The 24,561-nt window shown below is 40.9% G+C and overlaps 1 protein-coding gene across 1 annotated transcript in view; it reads left to right on the top strand.

Annotated features, from left to right (window-relative positions):
* The window catches only part of LOC137283648 (neuronal acetylcholine receptor subunit alpha-2-like), a 44,217-nt gene extending 21,936 nt beyond the window's left edge, over positions 1-22,281 (top strand). Inside the window, exons 4-7 of the mRNA XM_067815255.1 lie at positions 1,752-2,206; positions 9,293-9,379; positions 18,584-18,702; positions 20,609-22,281. Coding sequence (XP_067671356.1) covers positions 1,752-2,206; positions 9,293-9,379; positions 18,584-18,702; positions 20,609-21,061 — 1,114 coding nt within the window. The 3' untranslated portion in view covers positions 21,062-22,281. The remainder of the gene's footprint in view (positions 1-1,751; positions 2,207-9,292; positions 9,380-18,583; positions 18,703-20,608) is intronic.
* The last annotated feature ends 2,280 nt before the right edge of the window (positions 22,282-24,561 follow it).

Below are 24,561 nucleotides of genomic sequence, written 5' to 3'. Positions count from 1 at the left end.
TGCTGCACACTGAATCAAGATTACACATGAACATTGAAAGCTGTTTTTGTCAAGGCATACTGTGCTAATCTGTGTGGCAGTTAATTACGAAAATAAATGCTGGGTGTTTATAGTATTAATAGCCTGAAATCCCCTGCCTGCCAATTCTTGGAGTCATGAGTACTCTTGCCATCTGTTAGACTTATACACCGAGTAATGGTCTGTGTACCTTAGTTCCAGTTAAAGACAATGTGAAGAAGCTCATTTAATCGGATATGATGGTTGCTACACAGAATTAAAGCATATCTGTATAATCGCCGAAACACATCTGCAAGCCTTACGTTACAGATGTGCAGCAGTCTTCCAATACGTAGATTTGGATTAGAATTGAGACATATTTTACATCTAGATAAGATGTACTATTGTGTGAGATTTTGCAAATTTCTATATTTATACACTGTCGTGGAAGTCTTTAAGCTAATTTCTCCTAATTTGCTTACAATCATGTATTGCTGCTTTATGTTTACTTGCTTCTGATTTCCTAGTCTGTACACTAATGTTTCTCTTAGCTACACGCAATAACAGAAGCAAGTAGATGTTTACGGATACATATATTATTATGACATAACCTTTATATATTTTGATATATATGTTAGGGTATTTTGGTGCGTGATACCACTATGTATATCAGTGTATATAGGTACCTGCGGCTGTTTGATATTGATTCCAAAAGATTTATTCTATCCAGTTTAAATACAGTCAGCTCAGAACCCCGCTTTACTCGAATCTTAATTAAAACGTGTCGATGTTTGCTTAATGTTACTTGAATAACCGCTGCCCAACATGCATCTGTAATAAAGATCATTGATGGCGGCGTTAAAAATATTTGTCAAATGAAGGAAATCTTGAAAGTCTTTCTTGCTTTGATGCTGACTGATTGATCAGTTTATATCTCCACTGATCGCTGACCTAGTAACTCGCAAGGCGCTGTAGTGTGACGCGTCATGCCACGTTCAGCGAACCCTATTTCGTGGTTTGATTTGGGAAGCGTGTGACTCGCAATGATCCAATGAGGGGCCAACGAGGAGAGCATCTTAAGCGCAACCAATATATTTCCATTTGGGTGTAGATGCATTAAGATAATAAGGTAATTGCGAGAGTGGTGGCACAATCGGTTAACCAATCAGACCAACCAGAGACAGCTAGATGGGGAAATATATCTGTCTTTGTAGATGAGATAGGATGGAATGTTCTACAGTGAATAGTGCGTATATAATCACGGTGCTGGTCAGGAATTGTCTGCTTTGTCACCTCATGCTGCATTGATACAACTGCTATGTCAGGCTTGCTGTAAAACTGAATACGTGACCTAGTAGCTATGTGTATGTTTTTCCCTTAGTCGGTAATTGCATGATAGGTTAAACGGAAAGCATACTTGACACACAGACTGGAAAACAATACAATCTGTAGGTTGACTGCAAAACAACAAAGTCGGTAGTTGCACTGGTTTAAACACCACAGTCATAGAATACTTCACTGTTTTTCCGTTGTAATCGGTGGATTGAACGTTAATCAAAACTATCGTGTAATTGGTGTGGTAGTTAATAAACAGGCTAATTAGTAAACTACTCAGGTAACATCACATTACTGGGCTAGTGCTCGCTGCATCGTTCTGGACTGTACCGTTGATACTGGCGAAATGTACCACATTATATGTATATAAAATAAATAAATAAATTAATAATTATTAAATGATTAAATTCATGTTACAGTGCTGACGACCGTCTTCGAGAACAACGCGAGGCTCTTGTAGTTGTTCAACACAATGGGGAACTCCTGTGGATGCCACAAGCCATCCTCAACAGTTCATGTTCATTTGACACTCTGTTATTCCCCTTTGACTCGCAAAAGTGTTCCTTGAAGTTCGGGTCTTGGACCTATCACGGACAGAAGGTTGATTTGGACTTTGTGGATGGTCAGAGCGCTATGGACGTCAGCGACTTCATGCCGAGTAACGAGTGGGACCTCATTGACAACTATGGCGAGAGAAATGTCAAGTTCTACACTTGCTGCCCAGAGCCGTATCCAGACTTGCTGTTCACACTTAAAATACGACGGAAAGTAGCGTTCTATACATTTATCCTTATCCTGCCCTGCGCCCTGCTATCCCTCCTGACTCTGGTCATCTTCTGGGTGCCGCCTGAATCTCCGGCCAAGCTTCAGCTGGGTAGGTAATCCTATGATGTGCATCGTACTTTACTTCGTATCTTAATTCGTACATCTACACCAGCTGTGTAGATCAGCTTGTATCCGTGGTCTGTTGTGTTGAGCACTTTGCAACCGTGTTTAGCTGTGCAGATCATCCTGTAACCGTGTTCAGCTGTGTATATCACCTTGTAACCGTGTTTTGCTGTGGAGATCATCTTGTAACTGTATTCAAGCGTGCACATTATTTCGAAACAGCATTCGCAGATCACATTGTGACAAAATTTGTAGATAATCTCATAACAGTGTTCACTTGTGTAGATATCATTTTGTAACGAGTCTACAGCTATGTAGATCACATTTTAACACTGCTCAGTCGTGCAGAACATCCCATAGACCGTTTCTGTGGTTTACCATGTTCAGAGATCATCATGTAACAGTGTGCATTTACTTGTGAAGATCTTCTCAAATCGTGTGTACACTGAGATACACGATCGGCATGCCATCAAAGGACTCCCTGAGTTAAATTATATGCCGCCTTGTATATACCTGTGATATGCAGCTCCGTACACTGATACATAATTCTGTCAGTGACTTTGGTTAACTGTTCTTCAAAAGCAGAATTTCTGCAGAGTATCAAATATCATATTTTGCAGATAATCTGAGCGGGTAAACAAGTAAACAAGTACATTAATGACTACTGTAACCAACTCCATATATCAAGCGTGTTCCCTGTGCATCTCCGCACGCTCATGTTTTAAACACAGTATCGGATAGCCGTGGTCAGTGGCAATGGGTACCGGACACAGCTCAGTGCAGCTGGGTACTTCATTCTTCCAGAATTAGTACACGTGATGTCGGATTTCCTATTCGCTTAATATATGCTGTTTAAACACAACCCTGTTGTCAAGACTTTACACGGTCAAAGTGACACCTTTATCTAAACTAGTGAGCAAAAGAAAGTGGACACCCTTAATAATGATCGAAAAAATCAAAGCAAAACATACAATCATTAAGGAACATCAACTTCCGACTGTGAAAAACTCTTGCTGGCACTTTCATACCAGCCAGTGACGTACAGGTTTTGCCCATTGTAACCTACGACGATGTTGTTCCTGGGTCATCACGACGTTCCTGGTTTCCACGCAGGGGACGTCGAACTCTGACACCTGCTGCACGTAGACGTCCTAGCACGGTACATCGACTAATAACATGTCCTAGAGCTCTTGCCGCCGTTTCTGTTACCGTGATGACCCGCTTGCGTAGATGAAGAGCACACAGATGGCGGTCTTCCAGTGGGGTCGTCACACATAGTCTGTCTGATCGTGGCGTGTCTTGGGTGCTGCCATTCTGCCTGTAACGCTGGAACTGTGTGATGACCATTCCACGTGTACAGTTCAGGGACTTGCAATATGGTTGTTGTTGGCGCCCATCTGCCTCATACCCATGGCCCTCTCCCTCTAGCGTGCTGTTACCGGTGGCATAATTTCGGCGGTTTCCTGTCAGTTGAGATGTATGGCCACCGATTCGATGCCTTTTTATATTAGTTCTCAACAAGCATTTTGCAAAATCTCCGAGATGCACGTTTTGCCATTTTCTCTGCGAATTCAAGTGCTTCTGCACATCCAACATGCTGCGTTTGGGAGCATGAGTAGTCAGTGTGTTGGCGAACCGTTTCAGCCTAAATGGATTTTACTAATTTGAACTACTTTGCCAAAAATTCAAAATGAAAAGTGTTCGTTTTCATTAGCACACTAGTTTACTACTACTACTACTACTACTACTACTACTACTACTACTACTACTACTACTACTACTACTACTACTACTACTACTACTACGTAACGTCGTAACTGGAGGAATAGCAATGAATAGTTTCACATTAGTGCAGCTACAGTTATAGAGTCTTACACGTAACAACAGAAACTGCTGTAAATCAGTACACAACTATAGCAATGCGATGTTTTTTGCTCCCTGCGCTTAAAGGGGATTCGACCTTGGACAGAAAGTGAACATTCTCGTTGATTCACGTCATTCAGCACCCACTTTGTCTGTCTTCTTAATCTTATGTTGCCGATCAATCAAGGAGTCAGTGATAACCGTGGCTGCACACGGGCAGTCTCAATTTCACGCATGGTCTGCTTTACATTTTATTGACCAGGATCAGCAGTTCATCATACACTCTAATATTTGTCTGTTCTTCCATATACCAAACATGATCTGTGTGAATGTGTTTACATCCTTGCACATACCATGCGCTGTGTGAATATACGTCCTTCCTTATTGATTCCCTAGGCCTGATGTATGCAAACGTACCTATACCCGTATACCTGTCATGAGGTATGTGAAAATACATACTTCCATGTGGATACCCTGATGTATGCAAATGTACCTATATCCGTATACCTGCCATGAGGTATGTAAATATACGTCCTTCCTTATGGATACCGTGATGTATACAAATGTACCCATACCCGTATACCTGCCACGAGGTATGTGAATATACATACTTCCTTGTGGATGCATGATATATACTATCCATCAAATGTTTAGATTCACTTGTGTAAATGAAGTCACTTCAGTCAACTGTCCCAAAAGAGTGCTCACAAAAAAAACGATTGTGTCATCAGTTCAACAAATGATTAAACTGAATGAAAATTAACCAATTCTCAGCAAAACCTTGCACCAAAACGCATATGTTCATATGCACGATATTTGAACATAGTTTTCAGAAATTGGAATCCTTATCCTCCTGCAATTCATCTACACACGACTTGCATTTGGTTCCTCCAAGTTAGTGGAAAAGTCTGTAAATACATAACATAGAGTGAGTGTTTTAAGTGAGTCTAAACTTTAGATAGTTAGTATATGCAGGTGCAAGTATATCAGTATGCCTGTCATCGGCTATGTCAATATACGTATATCGCTATGCGTGAAATGATTTATGTGAATGTTAGTACTTCCTTATACAGCCCTGACCTATCACCTGTCATGACCTAAGTGAACCGCTGCATCTCCTTACACATACCATAAGCTGTGGAAATACCCTTATACTTGCGACGACGATGGATATCGTACCTTAGATATATGATATGAGACCATTAATTTTGTCGAGATTGTCGATACATTATTGCACTAAATCTCGAGTTCTGTGAATGAACGTTTATCGCGATACGTCTTCTTGGAGCGTGTGAATGGTTTTAACATAACTCATTAAGAGACTCAATCACTTGAAGCCCTTTTCCAGTATTAAACACAGGCGCCATGGATGCGAGCGAGTAATGTGGAAACATGTTTAGTATATAGTTAGTGTAGTATACATAGTATAGTTTAGTATATAGTCTGTTTAGTGCTATAGTCTTCCGTTAACCTTCTGGACTGTCTTTATAATACAAAGATTATCTAAAGTCGGACCGGTTGAGATCTGGGTTAGAACTGATCTTCAGTAACCCATGCTTATCTCAAGAGGCGACTAAAGGTACGTTTGCAGGTCAGGGCCACTGTCATCGATGGCCACTTACGTACATCGATGCTCATGCTGTTGATCACTAAACTCTCTGGTCCCGAGTCGATTATGTACAGACAGCCACCATGCAGTTAGGTAATTTAACGTGGCGGTAAACAAGCCAAACAAACATTTCCAGTCTGCTACTTTCCCCAGGCTTCCTCTCATTCTGCTGTGAAATATATGGATAGTTGTGATTCTATATACGGAAGCCTGTGAAATCTGACCTTTCTCTATCCACTTGGAATGTTTCGCTGATGGTTAGTGTATGACGTTGATAAATAACTATCCAGGAAATAGCAAAACACGAGTGAAGGATATCTAATACATAGCTATGAAATTTAAGTACCACGTTGTAAACTCAGTCGGTAGATGCATAGATGGCAATCGATGAATGTACAATGGCTAGCCCAGCACTAGAATACAGGCAAAGGGATATTAGTTCCGTACTACAGCCCATGGACATGACACCGTGTCATCCCAATACCCAATATGCCACAGAGTAACTTTACTCATTTTCTCCTGGTGCCCGTGGATGCATACACCCCATAACTAGAATAACGACCACAGCTACAATCAATCAATTATCATGCATCGCGCAAACTGTGAATTTGCCCTAATTTGGGCCATATTATTTGTATCACGGCTGGGGTAATATTTCATTCTATTCGTGTCTCGCAGAAGTGAAAACGATTGCAACCGACCCCTGTTCTACCGTGAAGTGATCTCTATTCAGTCATTGTGACGATGGGGGAAAGTCTGTCACCAGCGGAACAGCGTGCAATAGTGTGGAAGGGTTGTTGTGTTGATATAATGACTCCTTCGGTACATGGACAAACGCACTGAAAAAACTCAATAATACATTGTTTCGTCATCTCATAGAAACAGACGTAAAAGAAACTGCTCTATGTGTATTTATATTTAGTTAGACACAGTGTGCAGTAGCTATAGAGATTCAGTAGGTGCTGACTTATCGACTCCTGCCCCGAGTGACTTCTTCATAAGGCAACTGAATTCCTATCTCGATGACGTTCATAAAAACGACTGGTAGAATTCAGCCATTTGATGAGGCATGGGTGTCTATAGAGAGTCACACTGATTCAGATATAGCATAACTTGTTCATCGTGGTAAGCACTGGGACATTGAAACAATATAAATGTATTTTATTATACACAAATACTGCAGCATACCTCAGCATTTATCCCCGATCCAGAAGAAAGAAATTTCCGATCTGACAGGGGTTGTTTTCTTACCGAGTATGATTTGACTCTCGAGAGAAATGTACGCAGATCTTTTTACAGAGAGGCGTAGTGCTGACATGCGGAGAACAGACAAGTGTTGTACGGAAACGTGTTGTGCAGGAAACGCAGTTCAGAGGGGCATAGTACAGACAGGTGTAATGGAGAAGGCTAAGTACAGCCGGGACGTAGAGGGGCGCAGTTCAGAGGGGCATAGTACAGAGGGGCGTAATAGAGAAGGCATAGTGCAGCCGGGACGTAGAGGGCGCAGATCAGAGGGGCGTACTATAGAGGGGCGTAATAGAGAAGGCATAGTGCAGCCGGGACGTAGAAGGGCGCAGTTCAGATTGGCGTTGTACGGAGGGGCGTAATAGGGAAGGCTTAGTACAGCCGGGGCGTAGATGGGCGCAGTTCAGATTGGCGTAGTGCAGAGGGGCATAATAGAGAAGGCATAGTACAGCCGGGACGTAGAAGGAGCAGATTAGAGGGGCGTACTATAGAGGGGCGTAATAGAGAAGGCATAGTGCAGCCGGGACGTAGAAGGGCGCAGTTCAGAGGGGCTTAATAGAGAAGGCTTAGTACAGCCGGGGCGTAGATGGGCGCAGTTTTCAGAGGGGCGTAGTACAGAGGGGCGTAATAATGAAGGCTAAGTGCAACCGGGACGTCGAGGGGCGCAGTTCGGAGAAGCCCAGTTTAGAGGGGCGTGGTACAGACAGGCTTAGTGCTAGGGATGCAAAGCAGACAGCAGACAGCATAGTGCATGATACAGACGGGCGTAGTGCAGATGGGATTAGTGCAGGCAGTATTAAATCATATTTATGTTACATTTATCGAGTATTGATTTTACCAGGAAAAGAATCTGATTTATTTCGTAATCACATTCTCCAGTTTCACAATCCATTGTTGGAAAAGGTATTTAAAAGGATTGCGTGGTCAGACTTGATTGTATGTCCCCATACCCTTACGGCGTGGATCGGTGTTTGTGTCTTCAATCACTGCTTCAGTCTAGTGCAGACTAGATCATTTACAAATCGCCATATACAGCTAGCTGTATTATTGCTGATTGTGGCACTAAACAACACACACACACAGAGAACACACAAGCTGTGCTAACAGTGAAATGTAAAGAAATGTTTTTGAAAGAAGCCAGCGTTGAGAGAAGAAATAAGGAAAGGCATCCATGAACAGAAGTCAGCATTGTGATGCCAACAACATATATTCCCTACAGACGTATACACCAGTATGTTAGACGCACAGCGATATTTAGTAAATATTGATTGCTGGTCGATATGGTAGCTATCATAACTCTCGAGCATCACAAACAGGTCCTACAATAGTGGCAGAGCCATAGGTCGTTGTTTCCATACATCATGAGACCACTAGCCATGTGCATATGTATAACAGAGCGATTGGTGTGAAATCTATAATTATCAACATTACGAAAACATGCACCTATCACTGTGTTTGAATACAACCAAAGGGAGCAGGTTTTCCCACGAGCCTAAAGAAATGTGGCAGGCTTTGACTCGTCGGCTTCCTTGCGTTGGAGCCAAGAATCAGTCATTGCACAAATACACGTCTGGATATAACTATTCATCTGAGATTTATTAAATATCTCCGATATCATGGATCGTCATTCATCAGTTCCATCAATACCAGATAGGTAATCTCACTGTCAGCATCTTTGTAGCCTATAACATGTGTACAAACAAGGTTATCCAGAGACAGCACACGTTTGCGTTAAGCCTTTGATCAATGTAGTGATAAATTCAAACGAGAATTGGAGACAAGGGAATTATTACAAGTACTTGTTTTACCATTTAAATTTCATAGCAATGAACATAACTATACAAATGCAAGCAAATATAATAGTCTAACGGGTTTCCAGAAAGACGAATTATATACATTCATTGCATGTTCATATTAATTGGGTTGTTTTTATCTTGTAAATACACCAGTTGAAGGCAGGCACATACAGCGTCGGACTCCAGTAATACTTTCTTATACTTTACCTATGAAACTGTATCTTTTACGAAGCATTATCTCGCTTAAAGGGTGCGAGTGACAGCATGATTACATTTATTTTGCATGTACGGGGTATCACTCTGAATTGTACGACTGGTGACTTTTAGTGTAGTCAGTTACTATTGTGACTAACTAACCTCTAAATTGTACATTGTACATATATGACTACTGTGTTTTCCCGTAAGATTATGTATATATAATGTGTATATAATATATATAATATATATAGACTCTAGACTAGACCTCTAGACTACTTCATCTCCCCTCTCTGAGGTAATAACATGCAATGAATATAGGGAGTGTTGTATATGTGATTCAGCTTGTGGTACTGTGTTGTAGGTATGAACATCTTTCTGGCCTTCTTTGTGCTGCTTCTCCTGTTGGCTGACTACACCCCAAGGGCCGCAGCATCCATACCCCTTATAGGTGAGTCAATCCCTTTACATCCACTGATAATTATCTCTTACAGTCTCCCTGGAAGTCCTTGTCCGCAGACTGACCATATAGCACCGTTGATCTCAGAATAGATACGAAAAAGGTTTTTGCTTTAGGTGTCAATGGGCAGCTTCCCCTGGGAAGCCACTTGCGCTAGGTCAAAGAGACTCTGTTATTTGTTATGCCTTCTGCTGATGCTGAACGGAGACATTCACTGTTATAGCGTGTGCCATACTTATATGAGTAAACATGTACATAAAATATCGAAATAAAGGTGCGTATGTCAATTAAGCCTCGAAACTGAAAGGGCGCTCGTGTCTGGTTTCCGTGAGTCGCCCACCTTGTGAAGCCTCCTGAAGCACCATGGTAAATTAATAGGTTGTTCTGACAGCATGGCTGAGTGCAGTTTAACTCGATGTATTGTTAATGGGGGTCCTTTGTGCAGTTGCTTGGACACGTTTATATTCATTAAGTACTGTGGTCACGAGAGGCCAACACCTAAAACTACTCCTTTTATCCTGAGGTGCGTGTTGTCCCAGACGTGCGGAACTTATTGTACCATAGGTAGGTGGTTGACTGCAATAGAAACTAACGCTCGTCAGTTTTTGTTTAGTTGTGCACACCACAGGTTTTAATTAGTCATATTAAAATATAAAATAAATAATTGTTCTTAGTTGGTCCTTAGAGGAAATCTTGTGGAAACTGATCGATGAATGATGTGGGTGACGATAGCCTAGTGTGCCAATTGGAGACGATGCCTTCTGTCTCCCTACCTCCTCCCCTTCTCTCTCTCTCTCTCTCTCTCTCTCTCTTTCTCTCTCTGTAGGTAAAGGTGGCGCCGGTCATTGCAGAGCGTGTGTATGAGGATGAGTGAAATGAGACTTGTGCATGTTACTGCGTGGTGTCTGCAGACCAGGTGTTGTGTGTGTCTACACATGACGTTAGCACAGGTTAATGGATAGTGTATGAAGAGTGTGGGTAAACACAGTGCGAGATCCGTATTATGAATACTTAGTGGTCTTAACCGGTTCTTATGATGTTGTCAAACAAACGAAGCTGCATTTACCGGTGATTCCTTATGATCATTGAAATTATGTAGCCATTTTAGCCGCTTTTTGAAATATGGGTATCTATGTACATCTTTCACACGAAGCCGTGTGTTGTGTGTAGATATTTATGCACATCAGCAGCTGTTACATGTAGATACACGTAATTTGCCCGGGCGGTCAGGATGACGTCAGACGAAAGGGCGTCCAAAGACACCAAGTTCCCATCTTCCGTGACATAGGCTGATGCATCCGCCGCTTGGTGTGTGGCGCAATCTACCGTGTAGTGTCTACTTAGAAACGCTACTGGGGCAGTTCTCCTGGGTCTAAAGTCATATACTATTCATGAATCGCAGAATGAACACACACAATATGTTCTTTCAACAATAAGACCACACACACACACACACACACATATATATATATATACACACACATATACATATACATCTGTGTGTGTGTGTGTGTGTGTGTGTGTGTGTGTGTATATACCAAAGATATGACACAAGCATGTTACTTTGTCTTGTCTCGTGATGGTGATATATACTGAGTCAAAAAAGAAACGTCACTATCATTCTTCAGGGCACCATAAAAGAACAACAGATGTTAAGGTGGTTAAATTGTTATTATTTCATTGCTGAGATCTGTGTGATGTACTCGATGCACTGACAGTGCCACAATCAGTTCCATTAGACTACACCACCATTCCAAAACATGGGTATTCAGAATGTCAGGTCATAATACAGACGTCGAGAATGGAGACTGGCAACCCGAAACCGATTTCGAATGGTCTGTGAGGACAGTCGACCTGTAAACATCTCAGCCCTGGTAAGCGTAGCTGGCAGAAATCTGTCACGTAAGTGACGTAGGGCGATTTGATGGTGTTCTGCTCGTGACGTCACACATGGACGACCCGACCTTGGGCGATCAGAAGTGGTGCCAGTTTGTTGTAGACGATCTCGCAAGTCATACACAGTAAGGCGGTATTCCGTTGCTCTTGCGACGTCAATAACTGATCCTCCCGCTTGCAACATGCCAACGGTACACATTTAAAGTACCGTTAGAACTGTGGTTTAAAAGTGATTTTTCAATTCTTTAGGCCAATGCAAACACGTGTAAATGAAGAAAACGTCCATGCGAAGATCACGTGATCGACTGCAAAACCTGATTTGGCACTAACGTCATTTGCACGACGAAGGGTTGGGTTTGAGTGAGTTTGTGTGCTAACGTTTTTCTAGAGTCGAAAGATAGGGATCTCATTTCGGATACAAACATGTATTATCAGAGAAGAAAATATTCAGTATTTTTAAAAATGACATTTTGTGAAGTTTCTTTTTTGACTCATTATATGTGGTTTAGCGTGTGTTTTCGAGTGTGTATGCGTGTGCACATGTGTGTGTGTGCATGCATGTCTGTATTGTATGAGCGAGTGTGTAATGCTAGTCATATACGTTACCGTTATTAATCTATAAAAACGTTGATAAAAAGCATGCTGCTGCTACTTATACTGGTAGACATAGTAACACACGTATCCGATCAGCTACATCTGCGTTAGATGTGCGAATATTCGTCTCTTTGGCGTAACATGGTTGATCATGAAAATAAATCCCTGGGCTCACTTGCACAGAGCAACCTTTGTTACAGTCAATCGTGGAGCACTACAGTCAACTTTACAATCACCATACAATTGCCCTAATCCACTTGCACTAATCCACTTGCCCTAATCCACTTGCCCTAATCCATTTGCACTAAGCCGATCTTAACGCTAATGTTAAAAATCATTTAGTTAAGATCGCACTAACTCTTCAACAGTGGAGGTACAAACTCCTTAAACTAGACACTGCTATACAATTGTCTATAAGTGCACATAGCGTGCTGCGCAAATAAAACGTGGAACTGGTCACTGAACCTCCTTGAATCGCACCTGTAGAATTTTCTCGAAAAAAAGAGCAGTTTGATGAAAACGACCCCTGAAGGTCCCGTTTTTAAATATTGGCCTTCGGTAACTCATGCTTGTCGTATGAGACGACAAACGGGATCGGGTGCTGAGGCTCGCTGATACATGTCATCGGTTCCTTGTGCGCAGATCGATGCAGATGCTGTTGATCACTGGTCCAGACTGGATTGTTTACAGACCGCCGCCACATAGCTGGAATATTGCTGAGTGCGGCGTGAAACTAAACTCACTCATTCATGAAAAACATTCCCACAAATCGTGGTAGGAAACGATTGCCTGGAGGATGATTTTCTATTTAACATTTATGATCTAAGAATGTAATATTGTCACCACAGAAATAACTACCCATCTTTAATGTAAATAATGAAATACGAAAAAAATTCTTTCATAAATTTAGGTTTAAATTTAGCGATTTAATAATTATGTAAATTAAACCATAAAAAACAACAGCATATCCTTATACCATAGCACCTTAATACATGCTCTGCCAATGGTTGTTATAGAAACATTGTTTAATACGCAGCTGTTCGGGTTATTTTCCTGAAATAAAATCCCAAACATCTAATTGTAGAGTATTTAAATGATCAACTAAGATGAAATCATTGACGGTAATGTGACCTAATATATTGGGCATATCTGACTCTACGACAACTGCATAAGATGCCAAGGGAAACCACTCTCACCTCGTAAGATTATCCGCCCTTGTGGTATTGAAAAGGTCATTACCATTGCTAATCGCCTTTCAACGCAGACACCTTTAGTTACTATCCTTGTCTTGATTATCTAAAGGGTATATTGTTTCACATTTCCAGCACTGAACCGGGTGGGAGTACTAGCTTATGATATCGACTGGTTAGTTATGCGGTCTCTACCAATAAAATATTTCTGAATTTAAATCGGTAGTGCATTATTCGTGTTGTTGGAGTGTCGGGGCCTGTCATATAGTTGTATGCAATATAAGAGCAACCTCCAAACGTAAAGCTGAATATTTGTGTGAAACAGACACTAACGTAAACGCCATTATGTCAAAGACAATGATCTTAGCTTCTTATAATTGGTCCGGACCACTTTCCCCAGTAAGTTACAATGACCTTAGAATACAATCGATTGTATCTAAAATCTACGATGGTGATCTGAATAAGTGTAGCGTTAAGATGTTTTGTGAAATTGACCCTGATTTGGGAACATTCCTCTTCCAGTTGTTCTCATCAAATCGCAGACCTTGCTCATATTCTGTCTTTCCTTCCAGACGAGCAATAACATTGAAACGTTATTACAAACTTTTTAAACCCAACTCACTCCTTTACACTTTTCAAATGTGTAATCACTGTGTCCGTCATCATTTTTGATCCAGATTTTAACTTTAACGAATTACTACATGACAGATGTATGTCAGCGAGTTGGCTTTATCCAACGTAATAATTACACATACATTTGTCATGGGTGATAGGACACATCCTCAATTTTAACTTCAGTTAATACTTGATAAATGTTTCTTAACGCGCTCGTGTCTTCTCGTATACACTGTCCTTGGGGGAGGCAACCACAGCACAATTCCTACAGTAAGCGTTTAATGCTTAAGTTTTTATTTGCAGAGAATATTTTATTGATGAGATTTTGCGCTAACAGGTCACAATGATTGCATGACTCACACACAGATACACGCACGCACGCACGCACGCACACACGCACGCACGCACGCACGCACGCACGCACGCACGCACACACGCACACACACACACCGGTGTCTCGGTAATTCAGTTTATAACATTTTTGACAACGCATGCGGGGCTTGTCAACACTGGTGTTAGCTGCGATTCTCTTTTACTGCCCCGTGGAATAGGCAGGTAATGGAGACTGTTATTATTTGAAACAGATTAAATTCGCATGGTGTAAGGCAGGTATGAAGTCCAATTGTCACACAATACCAACAAGGATTTCCAGGAAACACACGTTACTTTGCGTCATTTTATAGTTACATCATTCTGTTATCCTTTGGCCATCTTTATAATGTTATCCGTTTCCCCTTTATCATTATCTCATTATGTAAACAATTTAATGTAAGATACAGAGCCTCGTAGCGCTCTCCTGTTACACATAGGTATCATGAATGAATATCTCTTGTATACGAGAGTGTCTTTCTATGTATGTATCTCCATCAAATGCAGTAGAAAGGAATTTACTAACGGACACAACATTACCACGCAAAAATCATATCTGGAGATAAGAAAGTATATAATGTTTCATCGTCTTCACATCCACAATGCCTCATCCACCACCGCAGTACTCTTCGCTACCATTATCTGGTTGGGAATTGCACTCTCAAATACCCAAGAATGCATCTGACAGGTCATCAGAGGTCGTGTCAGTTGCAAAAGTCATTCGGTCTTTGTGATCTGTGGTCTCGTACATATTTCACAGTATATTGGGTTTCTATGTCTCCAGAACGATTTACCATTCTGACAGGTTATCCGGCCTCGTGTCAGTTGCTAACGTCATATCAGTCTTTTTGGTGTGTTATATTTTGTCGTTCACGAGCTATATATTATGCTCTGAACAAAATAGTGATGATGTGTTTTGTTCTAGGAATAGTTTTGTAGAATGTTGACGTGATTTAGGCTGCTGAAACCTTTCTTGTCCCTGCAACAATGTGGCAGGGGCTCTCAATACTCTCAGCGGAATCTGTGACTACACTGGTAAAATATGTTTACGATAGAAAGCATCTATTGCCACGTTGTTTCAAATACAATGTGTCAGGGCTGACAAGGAAATATTGATTATGCAAATGAAGATGTAAAAATAATATTAAAGTCTTTTTCTTTTGCATAATCTAGTTAACATTTTTGTTTAATCTTGTTTTATGAGAACCTTACTGTCTTTACACATTCCTCAAGAGATATGTATATTCAGTATGGCAAAATGATAGGTGAAAGTGTGTTTGTGACTTGAATGTTCACTTTTCTCCTCGAGATGTTACAAAGTTTGAACAGTATCTAAATTGTGATGTGTGTTTGTGTTTGAGTGTGTTGTGTTGTGTGATATATTGTCGGCATTTAATGGGGGTGTTGTTAGTAGCTCATGATCAACATGGTTTCGAGTTTGTTTTGGTGAGGATATGTTTTGTGAAGATAAGACTGTGTTGTACTAAGACGGGGATGTGTTTTGAGATTATAAGAGTGTGATGATGATATTTTTGTGAAGATGAGTCTGTGTTATATAAAAACGAGGAAGTGGTATCTGAAGATAGAGCTGTGTTGCATTAAGATGAGGATGTATTGTAGGACGATCAAGCTGAGTTTATGCAGATGAGCATGTGATATGGGTATTGCTGCGTATGTAGGACAAGGGTTATTCCTCGCGAGGATGGTGTTAGCGGTGGACAATCAGGTATCCTGTATGTAAACTGAAAGCAGCTCGGCCACGTACTACGTGTATGAGAGATACTGACACAGATAGCTAATCTCACCTGACCAATACCAGCCAAGAAATATAACGACGGCGCCGAACTAACGGGAGTAGTACTAAGCGCCTGCTGAAACCCTCAGGGGCCCCCTCACGCGCTGTATATTTCCATATTGATCATATAGCAGGGAAGAAACGTAGAAGGAATTAAGTTAGACAATTGCTGGAATTACATTCGCCACATCCATCTATGAAATAGTCATAACTAATTTCAAATTGAATCCATAATGAAGTCAGTATTACTTCACTGTAGGAACAATCACCTCATTGGCTATCCGTGAATGAGGTAATCGTACATGGTTATTACCGAGCTACTGAGTTCCAGCTCGTTTGTTGCTCGCATAATGGCCCTTGATTATTGAAAGTAAATCATATTAGAAGCTCTTGGTTCAATACTGATGAATGCACCAAAAGTAAACAGTCCGACACTCGTGGCTGTAATCAGTTGTCATTATAAAACTCAATAATACCCAGTGTAATTGTTAGAGTTCGCGCATGAAGAGAAGAGGTCATTGGCGGTATAGTGTACGTGTAGCCGCTATGATGAAGCAATATCCTGATGAACATGTATTAGTAATTGAAAGACACGACCTGGATCGGGAGCAAAAACCATATGTTCCAAGCTGCACAACGCTTAATTTGATTAGTCTGTGTCCCCTGTGGCATCACGGCGTGCGTTTAGAAAATACCGACAGTAAGATTGTGGAACTGCTGGTGTCAACAGAAGCCGACGTTGAAGAGATGTATGGAAACACTGATATTAGTTGATGGTAAGTACTGATATCAGCTAACGGTCAAGAGAGACAAGATATCAGGAAGTATTGATACCAGTAGACGATCAACAATGGACGGTCAACAACAGTTGACGTCCAGCAGGGACATAATGTCAGGAATTACTGATACTAGTAAAAAGACCAGCAATGCAAAATATCTGGAAATATTTCTATCAACAGACAGTTAGTACTGATACGATATCTGGAAGAAATAATATAAAGAGATCATAAATAACTATACGATATGAGCAAGTGCTGTGTGCGTGTACGTTCCACGATGACATGATAGCAAGAAAATGATCGCGGTCGAAAATGATTAATTAAGAAAATGGCCGAGGCTGACAGAATTTGGTAAAAATGGATATCAATATCTGGACAGCGACAATAAACATATCAAGGAGTATTAGCTCTTGGTGGACAGTGACACCAACATACCACCCGAGCGATACAATGAATGGATAATACACGTGTTACGAGATGAACAGCTACAGTGCATGCTCTTTGTCATCATCGGTGACCTACATGCTCTCGATGACACAATAATACAAAGTAGTATTACCCTCTTCTATGACACATTGCTATGCTGTATCAATGCACGTCACTAACTATATATGGCACATATGTTTACGAAACAGAATAGATCAATACTTTAGAATGATACATTGTTGGTTTCAATGGCATTTGATAGACTTTAGATCGTAAACAATGTGATTCATAATGGAAAAGATTCGTTTTTTCTTCTCAAAGCGCTGCCAACACACTTTCAGGCATAGACAAGAGCTAGAAGGCTCAGTTGTAACATGGAAACGGTTAAACCATGTCGTGTTGTGCCAAAGATATCAAATGATGGCTCTAGTTGCTGTTCTCGGGGCGACTGGAACTGTATCCCATATCTTTCCAACAGTTACTTCAAACGGTCTGCATTGCGTCTCTTCGACGTTTGGTTCGTTTACTTGTTATTTCTTATATGTAAGTGAGATCTAACAAGCTAAGACTGTAAACTGAACACAAAATATTAGAAAATAATGAAAAATACATACAAACTGCTCCGCAGAATGGTTATGATGCCAGTGCAGTTTATATATTGCTTTAAGACAACGCCGTTTCTTAGACATAATAACGTTTTGCTACACTTACCACATACATGAAAGCCCATCCAAAGGATGTTCATCATACTGTACAAACATAATTTTACGATTGTTGACGAACTATTGTGACCGTTACTTGTGTGAAACAAACACACTGAATCCATCACACATGCCACAATGACTTCTGTGGATCGGACTTACAGCTACTACGCACAATTTATGACGTATCATTTTGAAGTTCTGCGAATTGGAATTGAGTTTCAGTAAGAACTTAACTCTAACCGAATTTGTTTTGTGTGTGCTTAGTGTTGCTTTTATGGTAAAAAACGGTGACTTAAATATGGTCACCCCACAATATAGCACATGACCTCCCACCAGGGTTTGTTAGACTCAGTAGAGGAGTGTAATACTGAGACTACGAAATAACAGTAGAATAGCCCTCATACATTGCACCATGGAATACAACATGGGTCTTCGGCGTGACACGTTGACGGTATAACCACAAGGCTACCCCGCCGCCTAAATTAAAGAAAGAAAGCCTAGGAAAGAAATGTCCAAAGCCTCGGAATCCTAAGATTTCTCTGGAAGATGGTCCAGAGGTGCCTCTCTTGGCTATTTGAAGGGATGTTCATGTATCGCTGAATAATGGTACGTTTGGGAATGTAATCGAAATAGTAGTAAATACGTAACAGTATATATTTCTTTGTATGTTATTTATCGATTCTACCCATATGCATCCGAGTCATCGATGTACGTTTTTGTTGCTTTTTTGCATGTCATTGATCATTGACCATCGGACAGAAAATAGCGATGCATCATGAGACCACAAAGTTACAAAGAATCAACCATTATATCTTCATGTGTTACAGGGGCGTACTTCTGCTTGAGCATGGTGATGATCACTTTGTCGACAGTACTGGCGTGCGTCATCGCCAACATGTTTTTCCGCGGTGTTCGGATCAACAGGGCTCCTCGGTGGCTTCGTTCGGTGAGTGACTGTGTGACATGACGAATGTGTGGGCGAGACGTGGTGCCGATTTTAAGAACAGTCCAATATTATTATGGCTGTTGACACCACAAATGGGATCTCCATATTTTGACAATTTATAGACCCGAACAGTTTTTGTAACGAAAAACACTTTAACCCCTAGATGTCCTGACCATCGCCTGTTTATATAAATATTACTCTGGCTGGGCCCATGCGTGCATGTAGTTTTCATAACATTTCACTTTCTAGGCAAAGGGTGATTATCCGTTCTTGAGAATGCTTGGTTTTGCTTTCGGTCGAATGTGTTTTCTAATATGTAAAAGAGTGAAGATGAACGTAATTAAAAAGCATAAGCTAATTTACATGGTTTTCTTTTCATTCATTTCTTTCACATTTCTACAGACATTGAATATGACCGAGCGATCACATTTGTACCACCCAAATTATTGTGTGAGAAAGATGGTGAGACGAAATGGTGATTAATGGCGCATTCTAAAAACATTTATATCACCCTCAAGAAGGAGGAGATATTCAAACATAGAAGAGTACCGAATTATTGGCAGATATAGAGTGGTGGTAGTAGACGACCTGAGGAAATGAAGGATAAGGTGTTACATGAAGAGCAGCTGCAGGAGAACATTCATATCACTGCCCGGGTGAGGCTCAATACCTTTTGATATCCCCTCGTACCTGGGTCAGTTCGGTCTTTGCCCAGATTGCTAACAAACATGTCTAAGACGTCTTGTGTGAGGGGAAGGCCAAGGCAATGAGTTGTCATTCCTTACTGTTGATCTTCTGCTGCTGGAAGTATTCACTCAGGATAAGTGCACTCAAGATCGTTATTGTCTTGAAAGACACAAAAGTTCCATTATTGGTGACAAATGGCAGGCTGTTGGGGACAGTATTTTGTCTCCTCGACATAACTGTTGAGTGACTCTTTTTCTGACATGTACAAGTTGCATTGGCCTTTTGACAGTCATTGTGACTCCACAGTGAATTCCCAAACCTATTTAACAATCTTAAGGTTACACTGCGTCAGTTATGACGCTTCCGGGCAGAACCACGCTATCCAAAACGTCCATAGTCTAACGCCTAAAAGCGTTACCAGAGACCATCAGCATTTTCCCGCTTTGAAAGGCCTTGGCACCCGGCTAGTATGTGTCGATTTGCAAACGTTGGTATTACACGTAGTCGCTGAGCACTCGAACTAGCTCCATCCTCCGTAGCAATGTCGACAGCCTCGCACGAGTGAGTTTGATTGGGTGTGTGAGCTGAATGTTATTATTTCACAGAAAATTGATCTTGTGTTTGTGTTGTTGACCAAGAGCACCCAGCAGGACCAGTCATTAACGGTATATGTGTGCCGAAACGTGTACCAAAGTATACAAATCGCAGACTGAGACATATTTGCTTACAGGCTACCTCTCGGTGAGATTTGTAAGTTTAAAGCATGCCCATAGCATTATCAAAAGGATCACAAATGAAAGCAAGATTAGGGAGCTAGCTTGATATTGCGGATAACAACAATAGCAATGGACAATACTCTGTGTTAGGTCAAGAATGACGACCCTATAACAACTCGCACAGATGATACGCATGTTCACGTGTCTGGGGGTGTTAGAATTAACTGAGATACAATTTTGTCTTTGGAAGTCATTTGAAGCCAACCTTTATTCTGACGGTCGATCGTTGATTTCTTGAAGCTTTTTCCTGATTATATTTGATGGCCAGTCCTTAATTCATAACCTCACTGACAAGTGTCAGGAGGGTCTGATGACGTCATTTCATTGTGTAAGTGATGGCAATTAAGTGTGAACGTGTCTGTTTGTTTTGCCTGTTATATCTCAGCTCTTTTTGATGCCTCCTTCCTTAATGTATTAATGCTGTTTTCTACCTGTTGTTTCAGTTTATTATCGACGGCGTGGCGCGGTTGATGAATGTCCGTCATACTTTCCAAGAGTCTCCCCGAGATTGTACAACACCCAAAAAAACCTGGTCATCGTTTGTGGATAATCAGACTGACCAGTCGGATCCAGAGTTAGCCTTTGCTCGAGTGAACCTTCTGGACACGGGAGGAGACTCCCGTTCAGATATCTATGGTGGAGACGGGTCCTCGCTTGGAGCGTCTCCCGCCCGCCAGATGGCGCGACAACCGTGCCCGATATTGGAGCAGGTCAGCGGAATACGTGAACACATGGACAAGTCGCGAGACGACAAGAAAACCAAGGACACGACCGACAGCAATGTGCGCGAGTGGAGAGTCATTGCATGTGTGGTGGACAGATTGTTCTTTGTCTTCTATGTCATTGTCAATGGCATCGGACTTATCGCAATTATTCTGAGAGGTGTATTTGTTTGAGTGATAAGGCAACGACTGTGATCTGGTTTTGTGAGTGCAACCGGTCGCATCATCTGCTTCCTGGTGGTTGTTTGAGATATAACACAAGGTGATAATGTGAGTTGGGTTTTTGTTCAAGTTAAGATGACATGATATGACTTCGTAAAGTCATCAATCGAACTGAAACGCCTCAATGAATGCTTGAGATGGAGGGCACACTCGAACTGGACATGCCTGCTAATACCTGTGTTGTACAATTTGCTACTGCTGTGTAGTAGTAGCAACATTATGCAAAGTCACATCCATCTACATGTGCTAACTGTCTCCATACCCACCAGCATCGTGCAGATATATCAACATGTATCTATGTATCTGCCTTCACCATGGTGACTCTAGCCACCAGCAATATCCACACAGCATCTGTCAATGCAGAAACTGCAGCCGATCGAAGCTTATGGTGTTATGCTTAAAGCACTTCCAGCTAGTAACCGTCTGATATAAGACACTGCGAAAAAAATACTTACCTCAATGTCTTTCCATTCCTGAAAACATGTTTTACGAAGCTGACTTTTGTTTGCCATCACCAGCTTGTCAAATCTCTCTGCTTGTCTCGAAATACAGTACGGGCATGCTTCAATTGTCCATATTATTCGAGTTAGCGAAGTTTCACTGTAATTCTTTAACTATCTGTAATTATTCTGGAATAATGCCAAACATCGACCATCAGCGTGTACTATATTTTATCTCTGAATATATGAGGCAAATCACTAACATATCCTCGCTGTATATACACCGGAAAACAGCTGTTTACCCTTAGATAAAATGAATTGATTTAAATCTGAGTACAGATTTTAGTAATTTTGTTTGCTCAATATGATCATGCCGTAATGACATAATTTTCTAATGATAAATCATCCTGACCCACTGATAGACTCCAAAGTCCATTGTAATACGTCTTTCCAGTGTTGACATGGACAACTGTATGCTTCGTCCCTTTCCCCACAGGTGTATACCACGTGTCTCTCATCATTCGTTTTGTTCTTCTGTGCCCCAATATGGCTTTTATGTAAACAAACGTATATTGTCCGACTGACCTTATCAAGTTTTGGGTGTTTCAAATAGATGTCGAGATGATTCCCCAACATTTCATTCACGGAATTATGTTTATGACATGTTTGACCTAAGAATATTACATATGAATCGTTGTATTCGTTGTGACTAAATTCATATGCACCTTAAAAGAGTTCGACCTTTGCTATTTGTAGTTACAGTTATCAACGGTTTAAACGAACTCTAAAAACCTATTTCGACGTGACTGAAGTCCTTTGTATGCGTTTTGACTAATTACACAGCATGTAGTCGGAACAAGAAGATCCAAAACAGTAAGTTATTTCACTGTATCTGCAGTTTGACAAACAGTCACTTGGTGGTGTGCTGCGATACTCTGGCGTGCACCGTGTTTCGTTCTGCAGTAGTAGAAGGAAACAGGGAAATTTGCGTCAAAGATCTGCCTTTGTATATAATACAAATAATGTCTGTTTAAGACTGTATATAGTGTGACATAAATTATTCAGTATTATCTAGATATTTGCAGGTCATTTCTAATAAAGTGTGCCGAAACATAAACACACATAAACAAGCATCTTTTGATATCAGCTTCTGTTCATAATGTTACAGAAACGACGCATTGGTAATTGTGTTGCTTCTGCTGTTGGTATGTTACTTACCAACATGACTGTCACAGATGACGATGCAGCCTATGACGTCATTCTTCCACAAAACACTACATGCACACCGCTGCTCATGGTGGCAAGTGCAACATCATTTGCTAGGTAGTGTAACAAAGGGTTTCCAGTCATTACTATTAACACACTAGCTAAGATCTTAGTGTAGCGTCTACAATCTGATGACTTTGTAGGACACAAGAAACGAGCATCAAACGCGAAAGTTCCAACACTCGGTAGAAATGTCCAGCAAAACATTGTCAAAACAAAGATGAGTTCCAATGCAGTACACCATTTTGAATTTGACACTTCAGTTCACCATTGCATTACCCAGGTATCGAAATACCTCTGCACTCGTAGTTTTGCCTAATAATTGCCAGAAATCAATGCTTATCAAAGTCAGCGTCTTTATAGGTTTTACGCTGCGCGCGTGTCAAGCTTGAGCTACACTGACTCATAGTATGTCTATTTATAGACATGACGACGTAGAGAGGAAAGATTTCAAAACTGATGACAGGGAAGAGCAGCATCGCAACAAAGATCATAATCATGATTCAGAAGTATATCTGGTGTCATTACAGGGTAGCTGATAAGATAGCAGCATCTTTCTTGTATTTTATTTTAGATGAGTAATATCAACTTTTCGATCTCATTGTATCTGGTCATTCTAACGCAGGTTCATTTTGAGTGCCGCTACATTTAGCATCATTTCAAAATCACTAATGAGGGCATATAAATACCTTGTTCAATATCCGTGCTATAAAAAAATAAAGGTTTTGTCTCTCGGTGACCTGTTATATACATAGACTGTCCTCTCTGAGATCTACTAGCAGAAATACGGTGTGTCCCTGGTGTTCTGACTGTTCTATCTGCAAGCACTGGTGTATATACGGCCTGTTCTACCTCGGTGCAGCTGGTACAGACACAGACTGTTTTATCTGCGAGCTACTAGTATATATGCAGTCTGCTCCATCCAAAGTACTCCAGGTCTATATAATCTGTCCCATCAGCTGTCTAGCTTACATACCCGTCTATTCATCCGTCGGTTCTGCACGTTTATATTATCTGTTGACATTCTCATTATGACAAACTCTATGTTACTTTTTCCTATCCATTCTATTGTTCTGTATGAGGGCTACTTGCGTGTCAATGTACAGTACTGAAAGAGCAAAGATCGATATGTTTGTGGCACATATATTAAACCGCAAAGATTCCGTAGTAAATAATGGCTGTTACCAACGTCGCCAAGATGAAATAGGGGCTTGATGATTATGGTATGATTGTCATATAGATAAGGATTGTATTGTGTTGACTGTAATGTATATTTTGTTTGGAGAAGAGACAGGTACAGCAACTGTATGGATGGGTAACATGTCCCTTGTATGGCCATTGTACATATCTGTCTCTCGTGAAATCTGTTGTTATCAAGTCAGTACTTACATAAAGGCATACACTTGAACATCTTATGTGGACGTTTATGACAATAAAACAGTATGTTTCTTTGACGGGGAGAATTCACTTCTCTTCACAAAGTGTTTAAATCTAATGCCTTAGAATGCATAACCAAACATGGTTTAAGATAACATTTATTAACATTACATTCATCGCAATGAATTTACAGAATTTGCTTTGGGACATTATTTCCTGTCTTCGCTGTTCTACGCTATGAGTATTTATACTTTGACCCAGTCTACTCTTTGTCAACGCCTGTTATATACAGTCGACAAAATATTTATCACAACTTCATGAATCAGGCCTTCGGTATTTTAGACAGTTTACACTTCCCTTGGATTTCTA

Source organism: Haliotis asinina, chromosome 5 (assembly GCF_037392515.1).
Source record: "Haliotis asinina isolate JCU_RB_2024 chromosome 5, JCU_Hal_asi_v2, whole genome shotgun sequence".
In the NCBI taxonomy this organism is placed as follows: Eukaryota; Metazoa; Mollusca; class Gastropoda; order Lepetellida; family Haliotidae; genus Haliotis; species Haliotis asinina.
The sequence above is the reverse complement of the archived record's forward strand: the minus strand, read 5'-3'. Positions and strand labels throughout refer to the sequence as shown.